At 45.9% G+C, this 27,631-nt stretch overlaps 1 protein-coding gene across 8 annotated transcripts in view; it reads left to right on the plus strand.

Annotated features, from left to right (window-relative positions):
• The first annotated feature begins 1,223 nt into the window (after positions 1-1,223).
• JADE1 (jade family PHD finger 1) overlaps positions 1,224-27,631 on the plus strand; it is a 57,075-nt gene continuing 30,667 nt past the window's right edge. The window contains exons 1-2 of one of the 8 annotated variants that reach the window (XM_082462131.1): positions 1,224-1,417; positions 18,752-18,829. In XM_082462131.1, the coding sequence (XP_082318257.1) occupies positions 18,778-18,829 (52 nt within the window). In that variant the 5' untranslated portion in view covers positions 1,224-1,417; positions 18,752-18,777. Of the gene's footprint in view, positions 1,418-1,610; positions 1,729-1,791; positions 1,917-2,901; positions 3,031-3,079; positions 3,482-3,891; positions 4,030-18,751; positions 18,830-27,631 lie in introns of those variants that run through there. The other 7 variants (XM_082462133.1, XM_082462136.1, XM_082462135.1 and 4 more) reach the window with 7 other exon arrangements.

Raw genomic sequence — 27,631 nt, forward strand, 5'->3', positions numbered from 1 at the left:
CATAGTGCTTTACCTATGTGCTCTCTTTGAATGGGATTAAGTGAGCACATGAACAGGACTGATAGGGTGTCTGTGTACTCTTCATTAGTGAAGCAGGCAAGGGAGAAAGAGGACATATACTTAAGATTTCCTTTGGTTTACTTTGCTTTCTGAAAAATAATTGGAAGGCTCAATTAGTTTTGTTTTGCCACGTTTATCAGATTATTATGTTCTTGATGTGGGTGGATGGGTTGGTGTGTGATTGTGTGAAATCAAACCTGATATGTTCAGAAGAATTCTCCCAGTGGATAAATATGCCTTTGGGTTTGATATTGAATTTTGTAATTAGTGATCTCTGTTCCTGTTTACTGAATGGGATTTTTAATCTGTACCCAGGTCTTTTCCCTTCTGAAGCTGAATGTCATATATACTCTTATTTCTTTTGGGGACCCACAAAAGACGTATGTTAAACTCCAATGAAAAAGTAAGTTATACTCCTAAATTAATCTCTGGTAACTAATTTTATATTAGTCTGCAGCTCCAGTTTTAGAATTAAGCCCAATTCTCATATTTGGAAGGCCATGTCCAGTTCTGTAACACTGTGTAACATAAAGGTGGTGTCAATTTATAAATAATTACTGTCTTCTAATGAATTAGTGCTCATTTACAACTATCATTTCGATACAAACTTCGGTAAAGATGGGTTCCGGCTCCAAAACTGGATTTTCTGTATTTAAAAATGTCATTCTAATTCGCAACTCCCCAAAACTGTTACTACGAAAGAACTATGCCATTCAGCCTAAAAATAAAACCTCTCACCCAAACTACACTCCTTAATAGCCACATTTTAATCTACATAATTTTAAGCTAAGTTGAAAGAATCCATTTTAGCGCAGTGATGTCAGACAGGAGTTGGAACTGGGACAGTGTGAAGGGGATAATTTAAAAGCACCCCTCCCCGCGCTTGGAGACACCTCAAGAATTTCTAGGCTCACAAGGGAGACGAAGGAAGAGATTTTAAAAGCTCAAGAGTGCTGCTCTCGGCAAGCCCCTGCGGACACAGGCCGAGCCGGCTGCGGCGAGGGCCGCGAAGAGTTAACAAGGGACCGAGCCCCCCTCTCCTCGGGCTCTCCGCGCGCTCCCCCCGCCCTCCTGTCCCCACCCTCTCGTTTTGGCAAGGGATTAAAGTGCTCCCCCCTGTGGCAGCAGTGACCCAGAAATGAGTTTGATTCACACAGTCCTTCCTCCATAACCAGCCAAACGCCCGTCCGAGAGTGCCTCCCTGCGCGAGCGCCGGGTGTGTGCGCGCGGGCGAGAGCAGGGGCCCGCCCGGCTCCCCGCCCGCCAGTCAGTCCGCCCGCCCGCCGCGGCCCGAACTCATGCGGCGCGGAGCGAGCGGCGAGGAGCCCAGCGCCGCGGCCGAAGCCCTCCGCAGCAGGTACGCGCGCGGGCCGCGGGGGGCGCGCGGGGAGGGCGCGCCGGGCGAGAGTCCGCGCGTGTCCGCGTGTGGGTCTGTGTGCGCGTCCCGATCGCGCGGCGGCGGCGGCGGCGGCGGCGGCGGCGGCGGCGGCGGCGGCGGCGGCGGCGGCGGCGGCGGCGGCGGCGGCGGCGGCGGCGGCGGCGGCGGCGGCGGCGGCGGCGGCAGGACGAGCAGAGAGGCTCAGCCATATTTGATGGTTTTGTTGCTTTGCTCGGGAGTTCTCGGGAGTAATTTAATGCCGAAGGTCGCTGCCTAGTGGAAATAATATAGTACGTCATTAATATGGCGCCAAAAGATTGGGTTCTCGATATGTAGCGAGGAGGGAGGGCACGCAGCCGCCGAGTGCAGCGTTACTATCCCACCAGTAACTTGGGCATTGCCGGGGCGGGGGCCAGAGGAGGAGGAGGAGGAGGAGAGGATGATTTTTGGATCCTGAGAATTGATCTATGTTGGATTAGTAAGTTTTATTACGATTATTTTTCAATTTTGGGGAACTGAAGACTTAGAGCTTTTTCTTCTTTTGGGTTTGTGAAGAACATGCGGTTTTCAGGCGAATCATCAATTAAAACGCGTTCAGGAGCAGAAGCCCAGTTTAGTTGGCTTTAGTTTATTAGAATTTTTTAAAAAGCCGAAGTGCATTAGGTTGCATGAAAAGTGGAAAGCATAGTAGCAAGTTGGTAGACAGATGGCAATGGCAGAACACAGGTCCGTGTACATATATGAATCCAGAGTGTGTGTGACCGTGGTGGTGATGGTGGTGGTGCGGGGGGAAGGGACGACGACTGTATTTGTCCAAACATAGGTGTGTGTGTATAGGTACACCTATGTAGGGTGGCCGCAGCCTTAGCTCTTGTCACCGCGTCACCACATGTCCAAAATATTCATTGCATCAATTCAAGGGCAATGAGGGAGGGGTGGGGGGGTGGAGGGACAGTTTAGCAATTAGATTCTTCCAAATTGGGTTTCCAATGATCAGACCTTTTACTTATAGCGAGACTGCCTATGAAGTGTAAAACCCTTTATCGGTGAAATTAGGAAGGAGTTGCACTGGTAGAGCAAACTACCGATTAACCATGAACTTAAAACGGATTGCAACTTGCAACCTTTGGCACAATCTGCAAATTGTGGAGGTGGTATCGCTAGGTCTTCGCTGCCTGAAATGAACGTGCAGTGTGCACCCCGGGACTGCAAGTTGCAAAGCCCTTCAGTGCACGTGTTTTGTGCCTGCGAGTGTGTATTTGTGAGTTGGGGGCTGTTGTTCTATAGCTAGCAGGCTTTCCGGGTTGTTGGCGCTGGCTTGCAAATGCGGGAGAGGGATGGAATGTGGAATGTTGACCGGGGAACCGAATCCTGTCGGAACGGTCCCATTTGCTGGAGAAATTCGATCCCTTCCACCTCCTTCCCGCTCCCCCCGCCCGCCTGCGGGCTGGAGGCGGGGCCGAGGACGCGGCTGCTGCTCAAAGTGGTGGAGCGCGGCGGCGGGAGGCAGGTGCACGGCACCCGCCAGTGGGGGTGCCTCAACTTCCGCGGGCGTTTAAATAGCAGCCTCTCTCCCCTCCCACCGGTAATAGGTGACCTGGCGGCCGAGGGCGGCGGGGGGAAGGGGACGGGGGATACCCGGGAGCGAGCCTCCGCGGCACGTGGGCAGGTGCTGGGTGGCCCTGGGGCCAACTTTTGTGGCCCGCCTTTGGCGTTGGAGGAGAGGTGGCTCCATGTGGAAATGGGGGCGGGCGGCGGCTGAGGCGCTGCTTTCTCGGCCGCGGCTGGAGCGTCACCTAACGGTCCCAGCAGAGCTGCCGGGCCCGGGGTGGGGGGCTTCGGGGGCGGGGACGCCCGGCCCATCGCGCCCGCGCCGCGGGAACCCCGCACAAAGCCCGAGGCGCGGGGGCGGCCACCGCGCTCCCGCCTGGGGAACTGCCCGAAGCCCGTCGCCGTCCCCGCGCTGATTCCGGCGGGCGGCCGCAGGCGTTTGTTTGTTGGTTCCGCGCCGCCTTCCTCGTCGGATGGCTTCCTGTGACAGAGGTGATACACAGTTTCCAGAACTGTCTGGGGGCGGGAGCGGGAGCCGAACCCTCTCCGAGCTGCTCGCGGTCGCCGCTGCTCCCGCTCCCATCTCACAACCGTTTCTCGCCGGCGCGCCCGCCCCAGCCCGAAGGTGCCGCCCGGGAGGGACTCGGGGAGGGGGACGGCGCGGCCGTTTCCAGCGGCGCAAGTGGCTTCTACACGCGAGGGAGCGTTTGATTTGCAACTGGGGCCGAGCGGATTGGTGCAGCTGGCGGCGGCGGGGCGGGAGGAGCGGCGGCGGCGGCGGGGGGTGGCCACTTTCAAATGGAGAGGGCGGCGGTGGGGACGCCGCTGCGGAGGGAGCGGGGCTTGGTTGCGCCACGAGAAGGTGTCATCACTGCACCGGGGCTAATTCCGGCGGAGGTGCCGGGAGTTACTTTCCCCTCCTCCCGCGCTGTTGTTTCTGTCGCCTTGGGAGGAGGAGGAGAGAGAGAGAGGGAGGGGGCAGCGTCGCCGCGCGAAGCCGCGGCCTTGCGCACACCCCAGCGGGCCGCGGGAGCCGCGCGGTGCGTTCTCCGGTGCGGGGCGGCGGCCCAGTTCTCCCCTCCTCAGCATCCCCCCACCCCCTTCCTGGGGTCCTCAGTTTTCTCTCAGCCCACCCGCACCCTCCCCCCTCCCACACGGGTTCCGCATCCACGGGTCCTTCGCCCCGGGTGCTCCCTCCCCTGTCGTACACCCCCGCCCCGGCTTCCCCACCCTGGGTTCCCCCTCCCCGGCGCGCGGGGGCGGCCGTAGTCCCGGCACCCCGTGAATGCAGCGTGCAAACAAAAAAGCGGGCGATTTAAACGTGCCTTCGAAACCCGTTAGGAATGCGTCGTCACCCGGAGACCGTTTAAAAGCAGCTTGGGCTGGTTTTCTAGTAACGAGGAGGGAGGCGCCCACCTCGCTTCGGCGGCGGCGAGGGGCTGCCGCCCTCTGTTTACCACAGCCTAGGGGGAATTTAAATTTTCTTTTTGTAAAGTGATAGCTGCAGTTGAATGACTTCAGACGGCTACATTTTTAGGAAATTGCAAGAGAATCTGAAGTTTCCATTAATGGGAATGCTTAGGGGCTTCTTTCCCAAAGGTTTTTATTAGGGAACTATTTTTCCTTTTTAGAAAACCCGCTGTGAAAGACTAGCTCTCTAGTTACCTGTAGCTCGAGGCTAATCTTTCGAAGTTAATGAACTAGTTTTAAGATCCAGAGAAATTATTTCCCTGAAAGCTGATTTAGGTAGTGATCCACCAATGGTTTGAGATTACTTTAGTAAGTGGTATTTGAGCAAATCATAGCTAATCAAGATTTAATCGCTTTTAGGTGGAGGAAGGAAGCGTTCGGTGTAACTAGACCGTACTTCCACAGACAACACCCTTGATACAATAATGTGTGGTAGTAGAGTGGGCAACACACACTGGAGAGCTAACAGGATGTTCTGTGTGTGACACTCTAGCAGATGCCTGGAACTGAGAATTCTTAGTGTTCTTTTGTCCCAAAGGTTTCAGTCTCATCTAATGTCACTTTTAAATCAGATGACTTTCGGATTGTTTGGTTATTTTGCTTTCTTCCTTAAGTTTGTGTATTTTTTATGTGTATTTGATGACCTGGCATTTCCAGCTACTTAAGTGTTACACATCTCCTTTCCTCCTTACACCAGCCAGAGATAAAGGCAGTAGAACTTGAACTTGATTCCATCTTAAGGTCATAGGCTGTTTTCCAAGAAGAAAAGTTGAGTGGGTTGTCACAGAGATTTTTAACTTTTGACAAAGGTTAGATATATGTTCATTTAGAAAGAAAAAGATCACCCCCCCCGCCCAAGTTCCTCCTCCATCACTTGACAGGTTTTCAGCCTATAAATTAGTATTTTAGTTTTATATGCGTTACGGAGGTTGAAAGAGTAGCTATAAAGGGAAAATAGTGAGAAATGATGAGTGTGCTGGAGAGACCAGGGAGAGAAACCTTTTTGGAATTTAAGAAAATGTTGTATTTTAGAAATGAACAATTGCTTAGCCCAGACACTTTGGGCAGAAGGATTAACTAAAAACAGAAACAGAACTTGGAGGACTTGGTGAGAATACAAGTAGATCTCCATGTGTTTCACCTTCATAAATACTCATTTTTGACTTCAAGGAGCCCTTAGTGGCTTAAAGTATTATTACAGAAGTGGTGTTACGTGTACATTGTTGAAAATTAGAGAAGCAAATATAAAAACACATTCCTACCACCTAGAAGTCAGCATTGTATCGTTTTCCAGATAATTGTGTACACGTACGTATGTATGTTTTAATCAGAATGAGTCATACTGTCTATACAGTTGTGTAAGGAGTTTTTGCTTTTTGGTTTTTTTTTTTTTTTCCCTGTTAGCTAGCTTGTCTCTTATTGGGAGATATTCAGATTTCCTCACTCGGCCCCAAAATATAACAGAGCAGCTTTGTCTAAAACACTGTCCAGTCGGAGATCATTTATTGCATCTGGTTATTTCCCGTAAGTAGGTTTTAGTCTGTGTAGTAACTTTTTGACAGAACCTCTGACATTGAGAAGGCATGCCTTTGGAATTAATCATGACTGGATTTGAAAGAGTTGGAATTAAACTAGCATTTTATTGTGATTTGGAAGTCTTCAATTTGGAGATTATTTGTTTGAAAACTACTTTAAAGACATTTGCGTGATGTTTTTATCCACAGACTTGCTGGAAAAAGAATTATCAACTGTTTGTGTTCCAGTACTGAGGTGGTTAGAACAGCAAACATCAAGACATCAGGCATTGACCAAACGCTTTATCTTTAGGGTTTGTCAGGAGTGAGGAGGAGGCATATGAATGTCACAGTTCGGTTTGCTGCCTTACTTTCTGTTGGGGAAGCTCTTTCCTCATTTAGTAATACGGGGCATCTGTTACACTATTAATGGTCAGTCAGAATTTGCGTTATAAACCCAGTTTTCCCACATGGTTAATAACAGTAAGACTTACCCTCTGGAGGAAAATATGACATCTTAGCCAATACCTTGCTTTTTATTTGGATTGGCATTAAAAATTGTTCAAACAGTTGGAGTTAAAGTTTTTCCTCCCCTCCTTGTCCAAGCCTGTGATAGCTAGAACTGTCACCATGTTTAACAATACCTTAAAAAAAATTTTTTTTTTTTTCAAATAAAGGCTGGCTTTGTTTGGAATTTGTTAGTTTCTTAGGCGGTGTCAGAAGCCTGGTAGGAACCTTAGTTGGGAAAGTTTTAGTTCCTGAGACAGTAAGTTGTTTCCTTGAATGTTTTAGTGTTCAGTCTATTTTGTCTCTTTTCAAGACCTGGCAGCACTTTATTTGGTTATGAATTAAAATTTGGACAATTAATATGTTTATTTTTGTAGTATATAATACTTCAAAAAGTTGAGACTTAATTGAAAGAGTCTTGCCATTTGCCTGGTGTACTTATACGAAAATACTGTTCTGTGATTGTGAGGGGTATATATTTTGATGTTTTCACAGTTGGTGGGCTCTGATGGAATAAGTTTACTCTGCATTCCTAATAAATGGAAGAGTGGCCCTGGAGGGCCTTTTTACCTTTGAGTGGAAGTGACATCTTGTCTTTAAGTTTAGCTAGGGTTAACTGTCATGGAACAGAGAAAATCTAGTCTAAGGATATTATTCATCGTGACTCTGGCCATGTTATTGTGGCCTGGCCTTTATCTAGCCTAGACCTTGAATGATTATTAAGGATGTCTTCCTCACCTGAAAGCAACAAAAATAGATTGCCAGAAATGGAATGGAAAGCCTAGTCTCTGGGGAAGAGACTGGGTATTTCCATTTTTGAGTCCTTTATTAACTCTAGAGCAGTGGTATATTATGTGCGCCTAACAAATGTTCAAGGACCAAGCTTTTGATGAATATTCTAAAACAAGTCAGATATTAACTTTTTGCTTTTGGTTCTTCAGGTAGAGTTAAGACATAAGGTGACTGAGGACAGTTGAAGTAAGTTCATTTTTAAAACTTCAGGTTCTTTTGGGCTTATTTGCTGAAGGAATTAATCCACAGTTTTCTCTTGGTTTGAAAGCTCTTCCAATTGGCAATAATATATACTTTTTAATATTGAGCATTTAATGTTTGCACAGGAGATTTTAATTTGAGAATTCGTGACAGCTGCTAAGACAGTTTCTAAGCAGTTAAGTGAAGGTTTCATGGTTGAGGGTCCAAACTGAAGAATAAAAGAGCATTTTTTTTTTTTTTTTTTTTACTCCTTACTCCAGGGTAAGCAGCAAGAATTGGCAAGGTTAACAAGTTGCTGGAGTTTGAGCTACCTGGTTTGCATTTGTTTAGCACAAAGTACACTTAACATGATTTAAGGTTTTTCTTAATGACTCATGGTCATTTTTATGAGCATCAGCTATTTCAGTGTTGAAATAAAATGATGCACTTAAAGATGTGTAGGCTGAGTTCTGGTGGCTTGTAACTTTTTTAAGGTCAAGGATACTTGAGATCCAAAACCTGTGGAATCTCTCCCACAGAAAAAGCAAGTTGCACCGAAATTTGCATGTCATTTCAGTGTTTGGATGAATACCTTTAAGTGCATCCTGGGATTTCAGTTTAGCATTTAAATTCTGGTGACTTCTTTTTATGATTTCTCTCTGATCCTTTTACATCGCTGTTAACCATGTATTGTGGTTAAAATGCCTGTCTAGAACAGTCATTTTTCTGCTTATTGGTCACTGACTTGAAAATCAGATAAGCGTGTTAGAAGTTTTTATAACTTAGTGTACACTGGCCCCAAGTAGGAGCCTCAGGGGTTTCCTTTGAGAAAAATTCATGGGTTTCTTGGCCTTTATTTAAGTTGCTTAGAACACCACCACCCCCACCCCCCCGCCCCTCCCTCTCACCCGCTTACTGCCAGTCTGTTGATTTATAGCAGGGATCAGTAAACTTTTTTAGTAAAGGGCCAGATAGCAAATATTTTAGGCTCTGTGGGCCTGAGGGTCTCTATTACAGCTGTTCAATTCTGCCATTGTTGGGAAAGCAATCAGTGGACAAGAGGTAAATGAATGAATGTGGCTGTCTCCCAATAAAACTTTATTTACAGACAGTGAAGTTTGAATTTGGTGTAATTTTCAGGTGTTCTGAAATGTTCTTTTGATGCCCTCTCCCCAAACCATTTAAATATGTGAAAACCATTCTTAGCTCAGGGGCTGGACAAAAACAGGCTATGGACCTCTGATTTATAGTGATGCAGCCTTACTATACTATATGTACTTATAGTATATACCTGTAGTATAGTATAGTGATAACAGCATCACCTAGTCACCAGATTGTTTCTGCTGGGGCTGAATTCCCTTTCTGATAGGAATCTGAAATAGCAAGTTGAAATCAGAAGTTTGTTTGATAAATATGGAGGGAGTTGGCTAGTCTGAGGGCTGTGGCTCTTAACTCTTTGATTCCTAGATCCCCTTTGAAGATAGGATGTGTAATACAGGACCCTGTGTACCTAGGAAAGCACAGCTAGGGAGTCACACCCTCCAAGGGGACCAGGCCAAAAAGGGGGTATACATTATAACCTGGGGATATACATTATAACCTGGGAATATATCCAGAGGGAGATAGATCCAGAGGAAGATAACCTCTCTCCAAGTAGGGTGTGTGTGTCACCAATCAGAAGTTAATGCCAGCTGCTCAGAGGACTCATACCCCTGTGATAGTGTCCAGGGAACTACTAGCACACTCGCCTTCCAGCTCTACCTTCTGTATGCTCTGCTCCACCAGGCAAAATGGCATTTGCGACCATATTCACATCAGCTTCCAGGAAACCGTGTTTTCAAGTTCCAAGTTAACAGACTGTTACTTACTGAGTACATTTTAGTTGTCGGCTCCCTGGTAACATATAGTCCATGGCCTTAATCTTTGAGATGACCTCTTTGTAAATCACAGGAGGTGTCCAGGAGCAGGAAGCCTGTGGTACAGGCACTTGGGAGGAGGGTGGATGGCACAGGAGGGCCACGCATCTTGGGAACTGGTCTTTGGTTCAGCCACTGGCTTTGCCCTAGACCTACCTGTCTGTGTGTCCTTGCTCATGCTGCTTAACCTCGCCGGAATTTATTGTATGTACTTGTCTTTTTAAAGTCGGGAAAGGTAAATTATCTCTAAAATGTGCTCTAGTTCCGCAATTATGATTTTATGGGTTTCTTTGGGGAGGATTTCCTGTAGACACAATCCATGAAAAGGGTGAGACTCTTCAGCTTTAGCCTCAGCGAATACTTTCCAGACCTTGTTGCTTGGCTTTGAGACTGTCTTATGTTTCCATGACCATAATAACAAAACTTGTACAATTGTGATGAAATGTTTGTTTTCGTATGTAATTCAGATGATGTGTAAATGCAGTTTTTGTTAAGTGTGCCATCTAGGTCTTCTAATGTACAACACTGGGAATCTGAATTTTTTTTTTAAACAGTACTTTAAAAAGTTTTGGTGACTTAACATTGTTAGTGGTAACTGATAGTTTCTGATGACCGGCTATAATCAGGGAACAAAGTTCCTCAAAACAGCTGCATTTCAGTCTGTGCACAGTGTAATTGTCATTAGCTGGTTGAGTCTGCTTTCTGCAGAAGCTGCTTTGTATATCCTGTATAAGAACATCTGGTTTGAGCATTTAAAAATCTTTTAAAATTACCCTGTATCACTTGGCATTTATTGGCTTATTCTTCCAAGGGTAGAATAAGGGGTTGTAGACTTCTTTCCATCCTATCCTTACCTTGGTTCATTCAGAACTGTCTCCTGCTAGCTAAGTTACACTTAGTTTTTTCTCAAGTGTTATTCTTCAATGAAGTTTTAGAGTTTGATCTGAAGATGTGCTTGTGTATGTGTTATAAATTAGAATTTGGTTCAGAGATCCCAAGAATATATTCTGAAGAGATTGGTCTTCCCTTAGTTTTCCCTGGTAAATTGTCAAAAGAAAAGTGTGAAAAGAGGACCTATAGGGCAAATAGGCTTTGTTTTTCATATGAATTCTGACTAATAGCTATGTGTTAAGGAGGATTCTGAAGTCACGCCTGGGCTTGCGGGGCGGGGTGGGGGGGGCGGAGAATGACCTAATTTATTAACCATGCCTGCAATGGGTAGAGGAAATGGTGTGTTTGGTAACCATCTCTGGAATGTAGCTTTTTTTTTTTTTTTTAACTTTTTTTTCCGAAATAGTACTGCTCTTAAAGTGAATAGGAAGTTGAATATTCTTTAAAGGTAGTTTAAACCCTAGTTTTCCTGTCTGCCTTAGTTTTTCTAATTGCATATGTTTTTAGTGACCTGCTACTGGCACTGGGTATTCTTATGTTTTGAAACCTTTACTTTTGAAGTAAATAATGAATGAGTGATGGTAGCATTTTACAGCATTATCCTGTTACCTTTTCTATTTTTTTTCCTCCTGTGCTATTTTATCAGGTATTTTGAAACAAGACAAGCCTTTGATACCCCATCTCAGGAAGGAGGTGGAATATATATATAGTTTATTGATGGCTGCTCATTTTAGGCTGGTGCCTGCCAGGGGCCAAGAAGGTGTGTTCCCAGGGTCTTCTATAATGTGAGGAGCAGGGAGGAAAGGTTTTGGATTTTAAATCTTTACTGTTATAAATAGCGTAGTACAGGATCATGGTAAAAAATTAACAACATATAAAAGGTCATAAAGGGAGGTAAAAGTTCCCAACCTATTCTATCTGGAACACTTCCGTCACATTTCTCAGAGATAAACACTATTAACCTTAATGTTCTTCCAGAAATTTTCCATGAGTATGCAAGCATTTGGTGTATATATTCTCTTCTCTCCTCTTTTATATGTAAATGGGCTGATATTTCATTTTTTTCCCCCCCTGCAGTTTGCTGGTGTTTCTTTCTTGATGTGTCTTTGGTATCTTCCGTATCTGAGCATATAGATCTAACAGAAAGGAATTTTGGGTAGATGGAAATAGGGATAGAAGCTCAGAATTGGAGGCCAAGGTGCTTGATCGCTTTTATTGTTTGGGGTGAGTTCATTTACTCTCATGTAAAGGGAAGTTAACAAAGGTACATTACAAATACAAGTGATTGGAATGTTTTGTCATAACTGCTCTTTAGGTGTTGACTCTAATTGAGTCATCAATTACGGAGACCTGGGAAGGGTTTAATAGATTGTTTTAGGGCTCATAGGCAGAGATTGGATTATTTATAAATTGCCAAATGGAAGCTGCCTGATTCATTCAGAACCGCTCTTACTTATGAATTCCTTAAAATCTTGAAAAATTGTTTTACTAACTTTTAAAGTCTGAGTTTAAAAATAATTTATAAAGAATTTCTGGTGAGCTAATGTGTTGTAGCACTTGGACTTTATTAGTAACATTCATAGGAGTAAATATTGCAGTTACGATTATCTGGTCCGTTCTTACAATCTTATCTTTTGGGAGAGGTGGTTGTTTATTGCTAATATAAACTTTTCAGCTGAATATTTTCAAGTATGATGTCTTTGCAAAGGCTCTATAGTAGCTTGGGCAGCATTTCTTTCTCTTTTTCTTTTTTATAAATTTGTTTATTTTTTGGCTGCGTTGGGTCTTCGTTGCTGCGCGCGGGCTTTCTCTAGTTGCGGCGAGCGGGGGCTACTCTTCATTGCGGCGAGCGGGGGCTACTCTTCATTGCGGTGCGCAGGCTTCTCATGGCGGTGGCTTCTCTTGTTGCGGAGCACGGGCTCTAGGCGCACAGGCTTCAGTAGTTGTGGCTCGAGAGCTCAGTAGTTGTGGCTCGTGGGCTCTAGAGCACAGGCTCAGTAGTTGTGGCGCACGGGCTTAGTTGCTCTGCGGCATGTGGGATCTTCCCGGACCAGGGCTCGAACCCGTGTCCCCGGCATTGGCAGGTGGCTTCTTCACCACTGTGCCACCAGAGAAGCCCCTTTAAACACATTTTGATGTACGACATTATAAAGGACACATTTTTAAAAGTTCCATTTTTCTGGGTTGAAATATTTAGACAAGGTTAAAACTTCAACATTTAATATCTAAGCAGTTTGTCAGTTAAATCAAATCTGTGACTATCTTTTTGACCAGATATAACCCTTTGGTTAAAGTGAGAAATCTGGGTTTGAGTTACAGTCACACTAGTATTTTTACGCTCTGAGCATATGAATTAGATAGTGTTGTCAATTTGAAAACTTACTATCTAGGCGATTAATGTTTGCTTTAAAAACTGAGGTAAGAAACCAGCTGGATTTCCTTCACATTCACTTAGGGATAGGAGATTACTGTGAAGTATAGGTCATTATTATATTTGGGTATTTTGTTACCTTGGGTACTGTATACTTCATAGAAGACAGAAAGAAGACATATTAAGGAAATGTAAATCATTTTTTATAGGGGAGGTAATAGTCTATGACCAATAACTTAGCAATAAAATTATCAGTTGCATAGTATTTAGAAATAATATTTGAATTGTGTGAACTTAGCAAACAGAACTAGCTCATTATAAAATACCTTTTTCTTTATGTAAGACTACTTGGTGTCTGAAAATACATTCTTTAACGTACATTTTTATATTATACATTTTCTAAATACATTTTAAAATATAGTACATTTAAGTATTAGATCATTAACTTTGACAGAGAATGGAAGGGCACCTATAAATTTGAAAATAAAGTAGTGGAAGTTACTCCAGTTAAAGGTCATTTAGATATTAAAGTGAATCATTTTAAATTCCATAAAGCTGAGTGAGCATAGGATACAGTTTATGTACAGGAACTCAGTCATTCATCCTATAGGTTATTTTAACACATAGCTAATCCACTACATTGCATTAGGTAATACATAGAGAGGTAGTATGTAGAGGTCTTTAACTGAACTTTAATTGAAGTTCTAGAACTTCTTGAGAGTGAAATAAATAAGAATGAAAACAGAGTGGACAAAATTGATACTTTGAAGGAAAAAAACAGCCTTTCTGCATATAAACCATAAGATAATTAAAACCACTAGGGTGTAGTCCTTATTGTAGCTGTAGAGTTTATGGCCTGATAAATGGTCCCTGTTCCACCACAGAGAGTAATTCTAGTGACTGGACAGTTTGTTTTCCTCACATCTGTCTTCTTCCCAGGAGTAGCATTGAGCAAACATCCTCAGATTCTTCATCATCTTATTCTTTTGTAAAAGCTCTTCTCTCTTTGTCCTCCAGGTCATTTCCCATTCTTTCTTAGCTGGAGTCGCGTGCCAGTCATGCCTCCCTGGCACCACACCCAGGTCACTGAACTTGCTCCCTTACAAATTCCTGAACCACTTGGGGATGGGTTCCTTCAGCTAATGGCTGCTCTTAACTTAGTGCCTGCTGACTTTCCCCCCTAATTTCAGTCTGAGGAAACTTAAATTTGAAAGTTTTGAGGTACCTTGCCATCTCACATACATATCCCATGTCCCGCTATAATCCATGAATCCTGTAACCTTTATAGTAGTTATCACACTGAGGCTACTTATCTAGTTATTTGCTTACTATGTCTCCCTGTGGGCCATTCCGTACCTTGTTCACCGTATTTTTGGCATCTAACTTGATACAATTTTAATTGAATTAATATATTAGCTAATCCACTGCATTTTAACCTGTGTGACAGAAGAGGCTGCAGGAGAGTGATCTGCATGTAGGATGTTACCTGTGCTTCCTGAGGAGATGGTGCCCTTAGCAGCTACCGCTCGTGCCTGGTTGTCTTGGCATGTCCCTGCGTGCTGCCAAAGGATTGTTACTTGACTGATCCAGCCAGGGTCTTTGGCCAGTGACTTCCTCTTACTTGGCCTTTCCAGGCAGTGTTCTGATTATAATCAGGCTTCCTAGGTAATCTTTCGCTTTTTGGGCAAAGTCCCAAATGCCCAATAATTAGTGTTTTGTCTGCCTAGCTGTTATGCTTCTCATGGCAAATGGACACTCCAGGCTCCTGTAAATTGCATCACTTTGAGCCAGTTTTGATGAAATCAGACAGGATGTCAGGACATGCCCTATTGAGGACTGGACCCAGAGTTCTGGGGGTATCTGTTGTAGCTGCCCTTTGAAGTCTTGTTTTGCTCAAGACCCCTCTCTGTGATGTCTTTATTTCACATTGAATTCGAGAGAATCTCTTTCCTGGAACTTACTTTAACCTTTTAGAGACACACGTATATAAAACATTTAAGTGATAATGCAAGGCAGGAGTTGATAGGCTGTTAAAGAAAATAGTACATTAAAAAGTAGGGTGAAAAAGTTCTAAAAGAAGGAAAAATGTGAAATGAGTGGTATAGAATGTAAATGCTTTTAATTGGAATGGTTGACAGGGTACTTAGTGACTTTGAGCTGAGCCCTGGAGAAGAGGTGGGGTTGGGATGGATGAGTGGGGAGGAAAGGGCCAAAGGACCACCATCAGCAGAGACTGAGGATGGAAAGAAGAGGTGTTTTCAAGGATAGAAGCCAGGCAAACTGGTTACAGAGGCTTGTTAGGAGAGATGTTTGGGTAGAGCAGGGAGGGGCCAGGTGGTGGAAAACCTGAGTTTCTGGCTGGACCCTTGTGCAGTGTGGAACGGAGGGAGAGATTGGCATAGGGAACAGCTTGATGAGGTCACCTCGTAGGATGGTTTAATTTGTTGTAACAATTGGAAGGGGTAAAAAATTGTGGGCATGGAGGACGGAAGGGTGATGCCTAAAGTAATGTTCCATACAGGTGGCTGAAGACCTGGTGGGGCAGTAGGGGGACTGGAAAGGGTCATACGTTATGAAATGACAAGCCTTGGCAATTGAATAGAGAGGTAAGAAGGGATGTATATTAGTAAATAAATGGGCAAATAGCAAGATTCTGAATGGGAAGGTGCTGCACAGAGGAATATGCTAGGTTATATGTACGTTAAGTATTACAGTGTTTTGCCCAAAATGTGCTGCTGCTTTCTGTTACCTCCCCTTTGTTCTTCAGGACTCGGCTCAGAATCTTACTGACTCAGTCAGGCTGTGTTTCTGTAGAGTCTTGTGTTTACCACTGTCAAGCACGAACCATACTGAATTCCTGTTGACTTGTCTGTCTTCTCTACTAGACCAGGAACTCCGTAAGATCAGGGGTAGTCATTTTGCTCCAGCACCTCCTGATATATTAGGTATTCAAATGTTTGTGGGATGTATCATATGCTATTATATTTTCTTGCTGCTTTCTCTGGAGTGTTGCAAGTAGCCCTTTTAATTGATTATTACTTATCCTACTACCATCTAGATAATAATCAGTGATTGCCCTAAATGATGCTAAGGGCCCTCTGCTTTCTCTCACTGGCTTTCATTGGACAGATGTTTGCAGCATGCAACCACTGTAGTGTCTGTCTTAAAGATAGTAACATGTGTGTACTTGGATTTCTTTTTTTTTTTTTTATAGATTTTTTTTTTTTTAAACTTTGGGGCTTTTTTCTTTTTATTTATTTATTTATTTATTTTTATTTATTTTATGAGTGTGTTGGGTCTTCGTTTTTTCTGTGCGAGGGCTTTCTCTAGTTGCGGCAAGTGGGGGCCACTCTTCATCGCGGCGCGCGGGCCTCTCACTATCGCGGCCTCTCTTGTTGCGGAGCACAGGCTCCAGATGCGCAGGCTCAGTAGTTGTGGCTCACGGGCCCAGTTGCTCCGCGGCATGCGGGATCCTCCCAGACCAGGGCTCGAACCCATGTCCCTTGCATTGGCAGGCAGATTCTCAACCACTGCGCCACCAGGGAAGCCCGTACTTGGATTTCTTGATGGAGTAAGTAACCCCAGGTGAGATACATCAGGCTGATGTCAAGGATTAAGTACGTTAGAGCCGCAGAGGAGGCGATTCTGGCGTGCACTCACCCCGTTACTGTACCAGGTTCCGTGGAGAAGTACAGCACAGCATTCTCAACCTTCTTTACCCAAGATCTTTTAGGGCTGGTGAAAACGGAATTTATTAAAACAAAAGTACTATTTTTGCTCTTCTTTTACTTGCGTAATTGTGCGTGAGAGTATTTGTGTGTGTGTAGGGGCATCGTTCCATTTTGGTCAGTGCTGGCATTCTGCATGTAGTGACTGAAGTGCGTGCTTTCTCTGGGAAACTGTGTATGAGAGCTAGCAGGAAAACATTTTGATTTTAAAAGATTCTCAGTTTTCCAAACGCTTCTCTTCAGGTAAATGTTAGTTGTCCAGATCCACGAAGCTGTGGCCAGCGTTTGTGTGCTCGTTTCTAGCTGGGGAGCGTGTGTGCGTGCGCTTTCTCAGCCTCTGCCTCTTCCTCGCGGTTCTTACACCCGCTCCGGAGGTGAGAACTGCATTCTTCTTGCCCTGATGCTTCACGCTGTTACTTTTAAGGAATTCCTCTTTCGGTAGCACTTTCCTTTTCTTTTTTTCTTGTGTTAAAGCTCTCTTGTAACGTAGGCCCTAGGGAGCTGGGGCTGAAGCTGTTGTTGGGAACGAGTGGTCTTCGCCTTTCCGTCCCCTCCTTGTACGTCCTGACAGGTCAGGTCCGGAGCGGGGAGCAGGGGTGCCTTCTAGGAGGCTGGAGGAGAGTTCAGCTGTCAGCAGTTGGTGTTTTGGCACATGGTGACAGGGCGGGGAAGATAATCGTTTCAAGAGGGGAGGGGGCCACAGGAGTGTGTTGTCTGCGGAAGTCTTTCTGGGGTGGGCCCGCCCCAGGCCGAGTTGTAGGTTGCTGGGTGTCAGAGTTATGGGTGAACGGGGCTCTGCAGAAAAGCCGGGGAGGGGCAGTGAGGGTGGACTTTAGGACTGTGACCCCGCCCATGACCCGGGTCAGGACTCACAACGTCCCGGCTTCCTCGTGGAAGTTCTTTTAATGGTTTTGGAAGAATCATTTGGTAAAAACACACCAACTTTACCTGGTGAGTGTCTCAGAAAGAAAATATAAACTAGAGATTAGGGGCCTGAATATTTGAAAGAATCATACAGGTCTGTTTTGTAGGTGTGAGCGGACTGCAAAATGGTGTGCTTTCTGCTTCTTTTGACTTCAGTTTTACAGTTCCGCTTAGAGTGGACCTTTGGGCTTTTCATTTCCGACTTGTTGTAGAACAGTGTCTGTCTCCTTGGAGCACAGTGGCTCTCCACCTTTTTTCCCACACCGGTCCTGTGTGCCACACTCTTAGAAGCTCATCACGTTGTAATGCTGTGATGTCCAGTGAGGGGGGGGCTGGGATATACTTTTCTGAGGGGCTGGATGGGTAGGGCTGGATGGCCAGCCGTACTCTGACTTGGCAAGCCCTCCTCCCTCATCGGGAACCGCTGATGCGGCACTAAGATCAGGGCCCTGAAGATGTCCAGGTGATCAGTGATTTTAGTTTGGAAAAGCGTTTTGGGTTTGTTTAGAAAGCAGCCCTGTGTGAATATAACCTTGAGTTCATCTGTGTTAAGTTCAGTGACTGGCCATTCAATCTCGGTGCACCGCCCTCTTTCCTAAATGCAGTCTTTCTCGATTCCGTGGTGCTGGAGGCCTGTTACCACCTGGCAGGAGTTGGCATGGTGGGCTGGGTGTCTGCACAAACTGCTTTCTTAGTTTGGCTGAGTTAGGTTGGACAAGGCCTGTAAGGGGTTGGGGTGAAGAGTAGTGAAACTGGATTTGGGATTAGAAGTTCCCCACTCACAATGTGACCTTGGGTAAGTCACTGCTTAAACATTTTTTTGGCCTGAGTTTCCTAATGAGTAAAGGGGAGGGGTCTGGATCGGAATGAATCGCTGAGGGGTTGGAGATGACTAGAGGGTACATTTGCATTCCCAGTTGTCCCACTGGTTTTGTTCCTAGGACTCCAGGTATTCAGCTTTTAGGGTTCTTTTAGCAAAATTTGCCCGACAAGCATAATCATGCCCAGCACGGTGTAAATATTCACACGTCCTGGCACAGCCTCATCCCCACGCGCGCGCGCGCACACACACACACACACGCGCGTAAAATACGCATCTGTCTGTGGTGAGGAAGCGCTGTGCTCATTGCCATGGGTTTTTTTCTGCAGAGCTTGCTGCCAGTCAGCTAAAGAGACTCTCCTGGAGTAGTTGTAGTGATAATGTCACAGGAATGAGAGAGAAGGCCTGGCACCTTTGGGAGACCTGCTGATCTGTGATTTCTCCACCCCTCCCCCTCCTTTTTGAACCTGTTCTGTTAATAATTGCACCTAATTATGTATCTTTGGTCTTTTTACTGCTTGTAATTCAAATGCTACTTAAAGCCGATTGTTTGCTTTTGTGTGCTGTAAATCCTGGGCTGCCATCTGAAGCACAACTTGATGATTGTGTATTATCATCTTGGGTTAAGTGCTGTCTCATTGCCTTGCAGGCTGCCTGCTGTTTCCCGGGGAGATCATGAAACGAGGTCGCCTTCCCAGCAGCAGTGAGGATTCTGACGACAATGGCAGTAAGTCCTGCTTTGTTGTTCTTGGAACCTATCAGGGTTTGGGTCAGTGTAAAAACATGGTTCTTTAATGTAATGCTTTAAATAGCTGAGGCCCTTCGAATATCAGGGAGGTCAGCGAAGAGCCAAGGCCTGAGAAACACATCTGAGTGTGATACTGCAGGTCTGTAACCAGATCTTTCTGGGTAAGGTTGACTGCAGGCAGGCATTCCTCAGGCTTCCTGTTTGTTTTCCAGAGATGAATAATCCAGTTTCAAGAGTCACTGGTGTGTCTGTTTTTCCTAAACATCATTTACAGCACTTCACAGTTGCTCTTTATGAAAAGGGAACTTAATCGAAGCCAGTTAATTATTAACTAGTCCAACCCCGATACAAAGGGAGACTGAGGACTGCCTAGTGTGATGTGAAAATATTAAGTACACGAGTCAGCGCTCTTCAGTTGACTTGAGCATGACTGTATTTAATAATACTACTGTATGCATCTCAGCTCTCTGGCATCCTCATATTTTCACAGTGCAGCTGAGAACCAGAAGTTAGTTGGCTTCCAGGCAGTCAAAATAAATGTCACACAGCGTCTGTGTATTGGGAAGCTAACAGACGATCCGGGGAAGAGCTCCCTTCAGATAACAAGGAAATTTTGTACCTAGCACAGTGCCTGAGCTCCGGCCCGTTATCTTATGTTTTATAATACAGATCAAATTTGGGAAACCTTGAAAGAATGCTTGCTCTGCTGAGTGATGGGAAAAGTATTGGGCCTGCTTTCAAGGAACTCTTGTCTTTGGCATATATAAAATTGAGCTCCGATGGAAAGTCATCAGGACAGTCGGAGATGCCTTTTTGATGCACTGTGGAAATGTATATATGTAGACACAAACTCAGGAGGGGAGGGCAAGGGAAACCTACAGAGGAGATAAAAGTTGGGCAGGTCCTGAAGGATGAAATCGTTCTAGGCAAACAGGGTTGTTTTTCCGCGCTCCAGGTTTTCGGCAGATTAAAAGCGGCAAATTAGAAAGCAAAGCTTTGCTGTAGGTGGCCACACTCACAGCCACCGGAAACATTAAAAACAGAAGAACTCAAACACAGCAGTTTGACTGGCGCGTTGGGTGCAGGCATGGAGCGGTGGGAAGGAGAACTGGTGGTGATGGGAGGGTGTTGGGTGCTGGGGGTACCTGCGAAGTAAGCTGAGACCGGATGGTGAAGGGCTGGGAGCTCTTGGGACAGATGGTGGGAGCTGATGTTTGGCATGAGGGAGGAGTGAGCTGGGTACGCACTCCAGAGAGAGGGGCGTTCCTTCTGTTTCAGGGAGCGGTATTAAGGGGCTGTACCCCGCCTGTGGGAGCCTTCGGGAACCTTGAACTTCTTAGCGCTTATCTATTCACGGCCCTCACTACCTGTTTTCTCTATTTACTTAGGCTTTTTACTCCTTGAGGCAAAAACATGCTTAGGTATTTCTTTTCTGCCCCCTGTGGTGCCTATCAAAGTGTCCTCTGGAGTTATAAGCACTCAATAAACACTTGCTGTTAGCTCGTGTACACAATTTGTTCTGCAGCAATTAAAAAAAAAAACTTGCTTTTTAAGTTCAGAATTAATCAGAAGAAGGGTTCATGAATTATGTTTGTGTACTAATAGTGCCTGGTAAAAGGCTGAGAGTCCTGTTTTCCTCTGATTTGGGTTGAGGAGCAGGTCCGGGCTCACTTTGCTGACTCTCAGCATTGCCTCACATCCACTGTGGGAGAGCTGGGTTAGAAAAGGTTCTCCTGGAATGTTCTCTCAGACTCAGACGCTTCCCCCTTCTGGACTAGAGGGTGTGCATTCTTGATGTCTCTGTGTGTCTAAATGTCCTCCTGAAATCCAGTGACATCGAATTAGGGCTATTTTAATTTAAACGCCAATTTAAAGGCTTTATGTCCAAATACAGTCACATTCTGAGGTATTGGGGGGTTAGGCTTCAACATATGAAATTTTGGGGGATGCAGTTTAGCCCATAACAGCCCTAGAAGACCAAATGCTTCATCTAAACCTATATTTCCACCCAGAACTCTAGGGGAAGAGAGTACCCAAAGTCCCCACCAAAAGTCTATCCATCAGGTCACCTTACCGGTAATGGGCCTTTTTCGTCCTCCAGCTAATATGCTTATGTCTGTGCTGGCCTCCTTGAAGAAGGCAGGGATGGAGGACGAAGGTAAATACTTACAGGGTACAACCTGGGTTTTGTTCTACCCTAGGCTACACGTGGAAATAGAGTGGTGGTGGTAGAGGATGACGATGATAGCTGCTAGTGGAAAGGAGGCGGGCTGGCCTTGGGTCGTATCGTTGATTCCGTGTAAAGCGAGTGGTGACACACTATGGCTGTGCTGTCTCTCCAGGCCGAATGATTTGGTCATTATGGCGGATGATGGTCGTGGTAAACAGCTCAGTAAGACCCCTAGAATGCCAAGCCGTGGGAACACGTGTACGTATCTGCACCGCGGAACACACTTTCTCCCCGTTCTGAGGGCAGCTGCTCCCCAGCGTGGGCTTCTGCCACCAGCCTGCCTGTCTGCGCTGGAGCCCATCCTCTTGTGTAGGCACGTGGTGGGCGTGAGTAGGCACCTTCTGCCCCTGCAGTCAGGTGCACAGAACCGAGCCTGCCCTTAGCTGAGTCTGAGTACTTGGCAGCCCTGCTCGTGAGGTGGGCGGTCCGTGCAGTGGCCTCTCCCCAGCCTTTCCAGCCTGCAGTCCCGACGGAAGTTTGGCAGCAGCTCCCGGCCCAATGCAGAGCATGTCCAAGTGGAGAAGAGGCAGCTGTGGGCGTCAGCTTGCGGCCCCAGCACCAGCCACAGTCACGGCTAGGCCCCGCTGGCCTCCTGGGCTGGAGCCCTTTGCTTTGATTTCTGGCCTGGCCCAGGGGAATACTGGTGTGGTATTTACAGTTGGGGGTGGACAGGCATTTTCTGTGCCAGTGCAAGCCCTCATCCAGCTGCGGTCATAGTTGTTGAAGCCTTTCTCCAGGTGCCCTGGACTGCCAGCCTTGGCAGTTGGATGCAGTAGCACTGGGGTGTTTGCAAGCTGTGTCTGTAATTGCTGGGCTCCTGGGGCTGGGTGGCTGGCTCAGCCGGTCTCTGAAGCTATGCATTGTGCCAGGGTGTGGCTCGGGGAAACAAGCACTTTCTTTCCTGCTTCCCAGTCCATGGTCCTCTGTGTTAGGGGTTTTGGCAAATGTGGCAGTGGGTCCACCAGCTATTTTTGGTGTTTCCATCCAGCCTGCAGGGAGGAGGGAGGAGCTGGAGGTTGAATCGGTCATCATTGGCCAATAATTTTATCAATCACGCCTAGGTAATGAAGCCTCCATAAAAACCCAAAAGGACAGAGCTCGGAGAGCTTCCAGATGGCGAGCGCGTGGTGACTGGGAGAGAATGGTGCGCTCTGAGAGGGCACGGAAGCTCTGTGCCCTTTCCCCGTGCCTTGTCCTGCATACCTCTTCATTTGGCTGTTGACTCATGTCCTTCAATATCCTTTTAGAATAAATTGGTGATCTAGTAAGTCACATGTTTCTCTCAGTTCTGTGAGCCGCTCTAACAAAGTAGTTGAACCCGAGGAGAGGGGCTCATGGGAACCTCTGCCAGTCAGAAGCACAGGTAATAACCTGGGCTTGGCAACTGGCATCTGAAGTGGAAGTTGGTCTCACGGGACTGAGCCTGGAATCTAATTCTATCTCCGAGTCAGAATGGAGTTGAATTCTTGGACACGCTGCTGGTGTCTGACAGTTGCTCGTTGGTGTGGGGAAGCTTCCACAAGCACGTGTTGGAGTTGGGTCTGGGAACCATTTTCACCTGCCTAATGCCCTAAATTTCAGGGCTGTGTTGACCTCCCTGTGGGAAGGCCTGGGGTGCGGCGAGGGGTCCGGGGCCCGGCACCTTGTGGGGGCCCTGCCTGGTCTCCCGGCTTCCACACCTGCGCTGACCCTGAAACACTTCTGTCTTCTCCAGTTACCCAGCCAGCCTCTGCTCCATCACTGGTGATAACGAAGGCACAGAGAGTAGCTGAGTAAAATTCAAACCTACTAATTCTGCACTTAGTAATGCAGGTCGATGAGGGGCAAACATGAAGTTTTGTGAGGACTTTTGTTTTTCTGGGCTCTCTCCAGCTTACAGATAAAAAATGAAGAAAGACCAGAATTTTTAGTGGATGAAACATACTTTCTGCTTTGGACCCTTTATGTTACATTTTTAAATAACTTGCTGTCATTTTTTTGGTTTGGCTGTGCTTGGTTTCCTTCATGGCAAGTCTTTGGAGGTTTCTTGGTGGTTTCTCTTTTGCATAAAAGTTAACTCTGCTTCCACTTCTCTTCCTGTTTGACTATACCTTTAATTTGCTCCTTTCCCCCCATCAGTTGCATCTTGTGACACCGCAGAGTTGTGTAGGAATTCTTGAAATGTGGAATTTTTGGCTCAAGTACTGCAGAATGTGGGCTGTACCCATGTCTCCTCCAGGCACACGGAGATGGCTTTACCCCTTTTCAAACCCGACTTGTGGCCTGTCCTTGACATTGATGGGCAGAGCATCATCTTGGGCTTGAGGAGTAACTAGCACAACATGATCTGGTTTGTGGACTTGGACTTAACAGAAGGGCTGGGTGACCATGAAACATTGTGTCAGTTGGTCAAAGGCCCAAGTATGTTGAAACATTCCTGGGCCAGTTCTCTTAATGTACCCATTAAGCTTTGTTTTTTGGAAGGTGGAAGTGAGTTGGACCGTAGAGCTAAGCCATGCTGGGATGGAAGGGCTGGGCTGTGGGAGACATGGGGTCAGACCCTGATAGAAACAGCAGTGGTGTGAGAGGCTTGTCTTCTATCATGCAGTTCAGGCAAATAGAACTACATTACATTTGTTTTCTTCTTTCAGATAGGACTTTGCACAGCACCGCTTTACTGGCACGGGGCTGGCCTCGCCTTGCTCTCTGCAGTCTGCTCTGTGTTGGCGGCACCGGCTGGCCCGCCCGGCTCCCCGCTTGCTGGTCCTGAGCACCTTCCTTTGTTAAGCCGGTTTAGCACTCCTGAAGACAGGAGAGTAGCGTTGAGCATCTAGAAGCGGGTCTGAGACACAGGAGACTCGCCATGTGGTCAGTGGTGAGGTTCTTCTGTAGTTTGCATCTGTGGTGATGCGAGCAGCTGCCATTCCTTCTCGTTTCTGAACCTTTCATGCGCTGCACCACCTGGGAGGCTTAACACACACGAACTACCAAATGTCGGAGGTGTGTGCAATATGTATTCGATTTACTCTTGAGGTTTTTTCCTTATTTTAGATCTAGGGCAAGACAGCGTGACTATTTTTAATATTTCAAAGGAGAGTGTTCGAGATAAATGCATAATAGCACCAGAAAGCAGGGTTCGTAACGCAGTGCACGCACAGGATCCGCGCTCATGATGCTGCGACCTGTGCGCCTTTTATAACTTTGATTATTCCCGCCACATTTCTGTTTTAAGGGAAGTTGGGGATAGTAAAACAAAGCAAGGGTTTATTTTCTGTTAATTCTTCTCAGTGTTTCATGGAGATTAATTGTTGATACTCAAACAGCGTATATGTCAAGAATTTAAAAGTCACGTACACTTGTCACTAGAGCGGACTTAACTTTAGGTAGTAATATCTTGTGTGTGGGCAATAAAATAATTTTAGATATTATTGCCAAATTTTTAGAGTTCCTAACTTCTCCTGAAAGCAACAAGAAAATAAAACAGAATTTTACTTGCCATATTCTTAACTTAGCTTGTCATTAAATGTTAGCATTCTGAAAACAACAAAATGCAGCACCAACCCAGCATCATCTTAGCACGTGGTTTTTAAGAACTAACAGGTGGCCAGTGTTTTACTATAGCGTAAATCAGAATCTCCCAGTCCTTTTGGTGTTTGAAATACTCTTAATTTCTGGTTAAAAATTTTTTTTTCTCCAACATACTTTCAAAAAAAAAGTTCTATGACATAACTTTTTAAAATTAAAATGGGTGCGAATTAGTTTTGCTTGGATCATATTCTGGGACGTATCCAGAGGGAACATGGATGAGGGAGGAGAACTGGCGTAGGAACGTCGAGGCACTTGCTTGGAGTCTCCTGTGGACTTGCCGTGGATGTCTCTGTAGATGGAGGTGTGTTCCAGTCAGGGAGCAGTGCCCCCGCCATGCTGTCTTGAAAGGCGTTAGTGCTTTGTTTTCCATGGCCGCATCTTCCTCGGGCTCAAAAGCACGTCTTCTAATAGGTGAAACGGGGGTACGTTCTTGGTACCCGCCACCTTCAGCCCTTGAGCCACAGTCCCGAACAACGGCGCTGTGTTTTTGTTCACTTAGAGACGTTTTTTAAAAAATTGAGGATCTGCTGTGTGCGCAGCGCTGACTTAGCTATACTGTATGTTGTAAATAGTTATTACACAGTTTTAAAGTGAGTTAGAAGGGGGAAATCACCATCGACAACTGTCTGCTGCTGGACATGGGAGGGTCCAGCTTCTCACTGTTCAGCAGCAAAGTTTAGGTTAAAACACAAACCACCTGTGTAGGGTAAAACGGAGCATTTTCTTTTCCTCTACTGTTAATGGATGGTAGAAAATCATCAATGATTTTCTGCACACATTTAAAGTGTACACTTTGATACATTTTGACACGTTTACACCCATGAAATCATAAAACTCATGATAATCCTTCTTTCTCCACTTTCCCCAGTCAACCTCTGATCTACTTTCTGTCACTATAGATTAGTTTATATTTTCCAGAGTTTTTATATAAATGGAATAATACAATACATATTCTTTTTATCTTTTCACTCCACATAATTATTCCTACATTCATCTGTGTTGTGTGTATCAACAGCTCGTTCTTTTTTATTGCTGGGTAGTATTCCGTGGTATGGATAGGCCACTGTTTGTTTATTTATTCACTCTGTCAGTGGATGCTTGGGTGGTTCTATAAATAAGCTAAGAACATTCCTTATGTCAGTGATAATTTAAACTTAGGTTCTCCCCCAGTCTTTCCCTTTCTGCAAAGTGAGTTTAATAAGATTAATTTTTCTCTTCCTCTTTTTGCATTAGGCAAATTAAAAGGAAGAGGAACAGACTGTTTCTGGGTGGACCAGAATTTCTCTTGGGTAATACAATCAGATACCAAATTTGTAGCATTTTTGAATATCTGTTTTTAAAAGCAGTCAACATTTTTCAAGAATATAAAAGCAGCCCTAGAAAAAGTTTCTAAATGATTGCCATTACTTGGATGTGTCCTATGCCAGCAAAGCTGCAAGTTTCCTGGCAACCTTGGAAACTACCCTGGAGGGATCCTGACAGATCCCCAAAAGGAGGCAAAAGAGGGTCATAAAACTTAAGAGTGCATGAATTTGTTGTTGCTGTTTTAACTCTGAAAGTGTTTGACGTAAGCGCTTGTGTCCCCCGACCCCATGTTAGTTACTGAAGTACAGCAATGGAATGGTTTAAAATTTCTGATCATTTATAACCCTTTACCTAGTGATTCACAGTAGAGGGGACATCCCTTTCTGCCCTGCATCTCTTCCCCTCCCTGCGCCCCTGGGCCGTCCCATCTAGAGCTGTCTCGTGCTCTTCCCCACCTCTTCTTTCCGCCTGTGGGCTGGCCGGAGGATGGCCTGCAGGACTGGAGGAGGGTGGAAGAGAGGCCTGTCCGGAGACGTGAGCTGCCTAGCTGCCTTCCTCACCAGGTTCCTAATTTGGCTTCTGTCTTCCTTTTTCCAGTGATGACCAGATTCAGAACTTCCTACAAGTCAGGCTCACCCCAGTGTGCCCAGAATATTTCTTTCAGCGTGGGAGTGAACTTTATTCTTGTTCATTTAGGAGTCTAAAGAGATATACTTAGGATTGTTTTTTAAAGAAGAATTTTCTAAACTGTTACTGAACAGTGCAGTAGGGTCACCAGTAGGAAATCTAATTCCGCTGGCCCAGCAGCAGACAGTCCGTTGACCCAGTAAACAAGCCTCAGAACTGGCCATCAAGGGTGGTGCTCTTCCGTGTCAGAGGGAAGCCTGGCAATCCCCTTTAGTCTCTGTCATTGCAAATCTGATGATAGGCGTATGGGCAGAACCTACTTCTTAATGTCCCCAAGGTCTTAAGGATGCTTTGAATCTGTGTCCCTTGTCTCTGGAATCTGTAGAGATAAGGGTTTCCTGTTTTGAGTGGCAAGTGATTTTACCGGTAGAATGGCAGTTCCCTCAGTTTTTAGCTTTTATTTGGGGGCGGGGAGTTGTTCATTTCTGGGAAATGGTACAGTTTGTTCACCATGGAGGCAAGTTACTGGGAAGGTAGACAGGTCGTCAGGAGGGCTGTTTCAGATCTCTGGTGTCAGTACGGCACCCACAGACAGGAGGCGGTGGCAGAGGCGGAGAAGAGGAGCTGGGTTCTGAGCTATTGGGCAGTTGAACTGATAGGACTCGGCCGTTGAGTGGGTGTGTCCCGAGTGAAGAGAGTCTAGCACGACTCTTTGATTTCTGACTTCAGGTAGAGATGGTGGTGATATGCGTCAAAGTAGGAATAGAAGAGCAGGTTTCAGTAAAATGTCTAGCCCAGTTGCTGTTGTGCTGGGTTGACTGATCTCAGGAACGCCGTGGGCTTGACTGATGTCTGATCTGAAGGTGAACACGGACCCGGTGCTTGGGAGGGAGGTTAGTGTGGGAACGCAGGTCTGACAGTCTCCTGGGCCCGCCAGGTAAGACTGTGGGCGTGGATGGGCGCTCCCCGGGGAGGGCACTGGAGCAAGGAGGTGAGAGAGCTCACGCGTGGAAGACAGGGACCCACAGAGTGGGGACACCAGGAGGGAGAAT

This window comes from Balaenoptera physalus (assembly GCF_965194825.1).
Source record: "Balaenoptera physalus genome assembly, chromosome: 5".
Taxonomy (NCBI): Eukaryota; Metazoa; Chordata; class Mammalia; order Artiodactyla; family Balaenopteridae; genus Balaenoptera; species Balaenoptera physalus.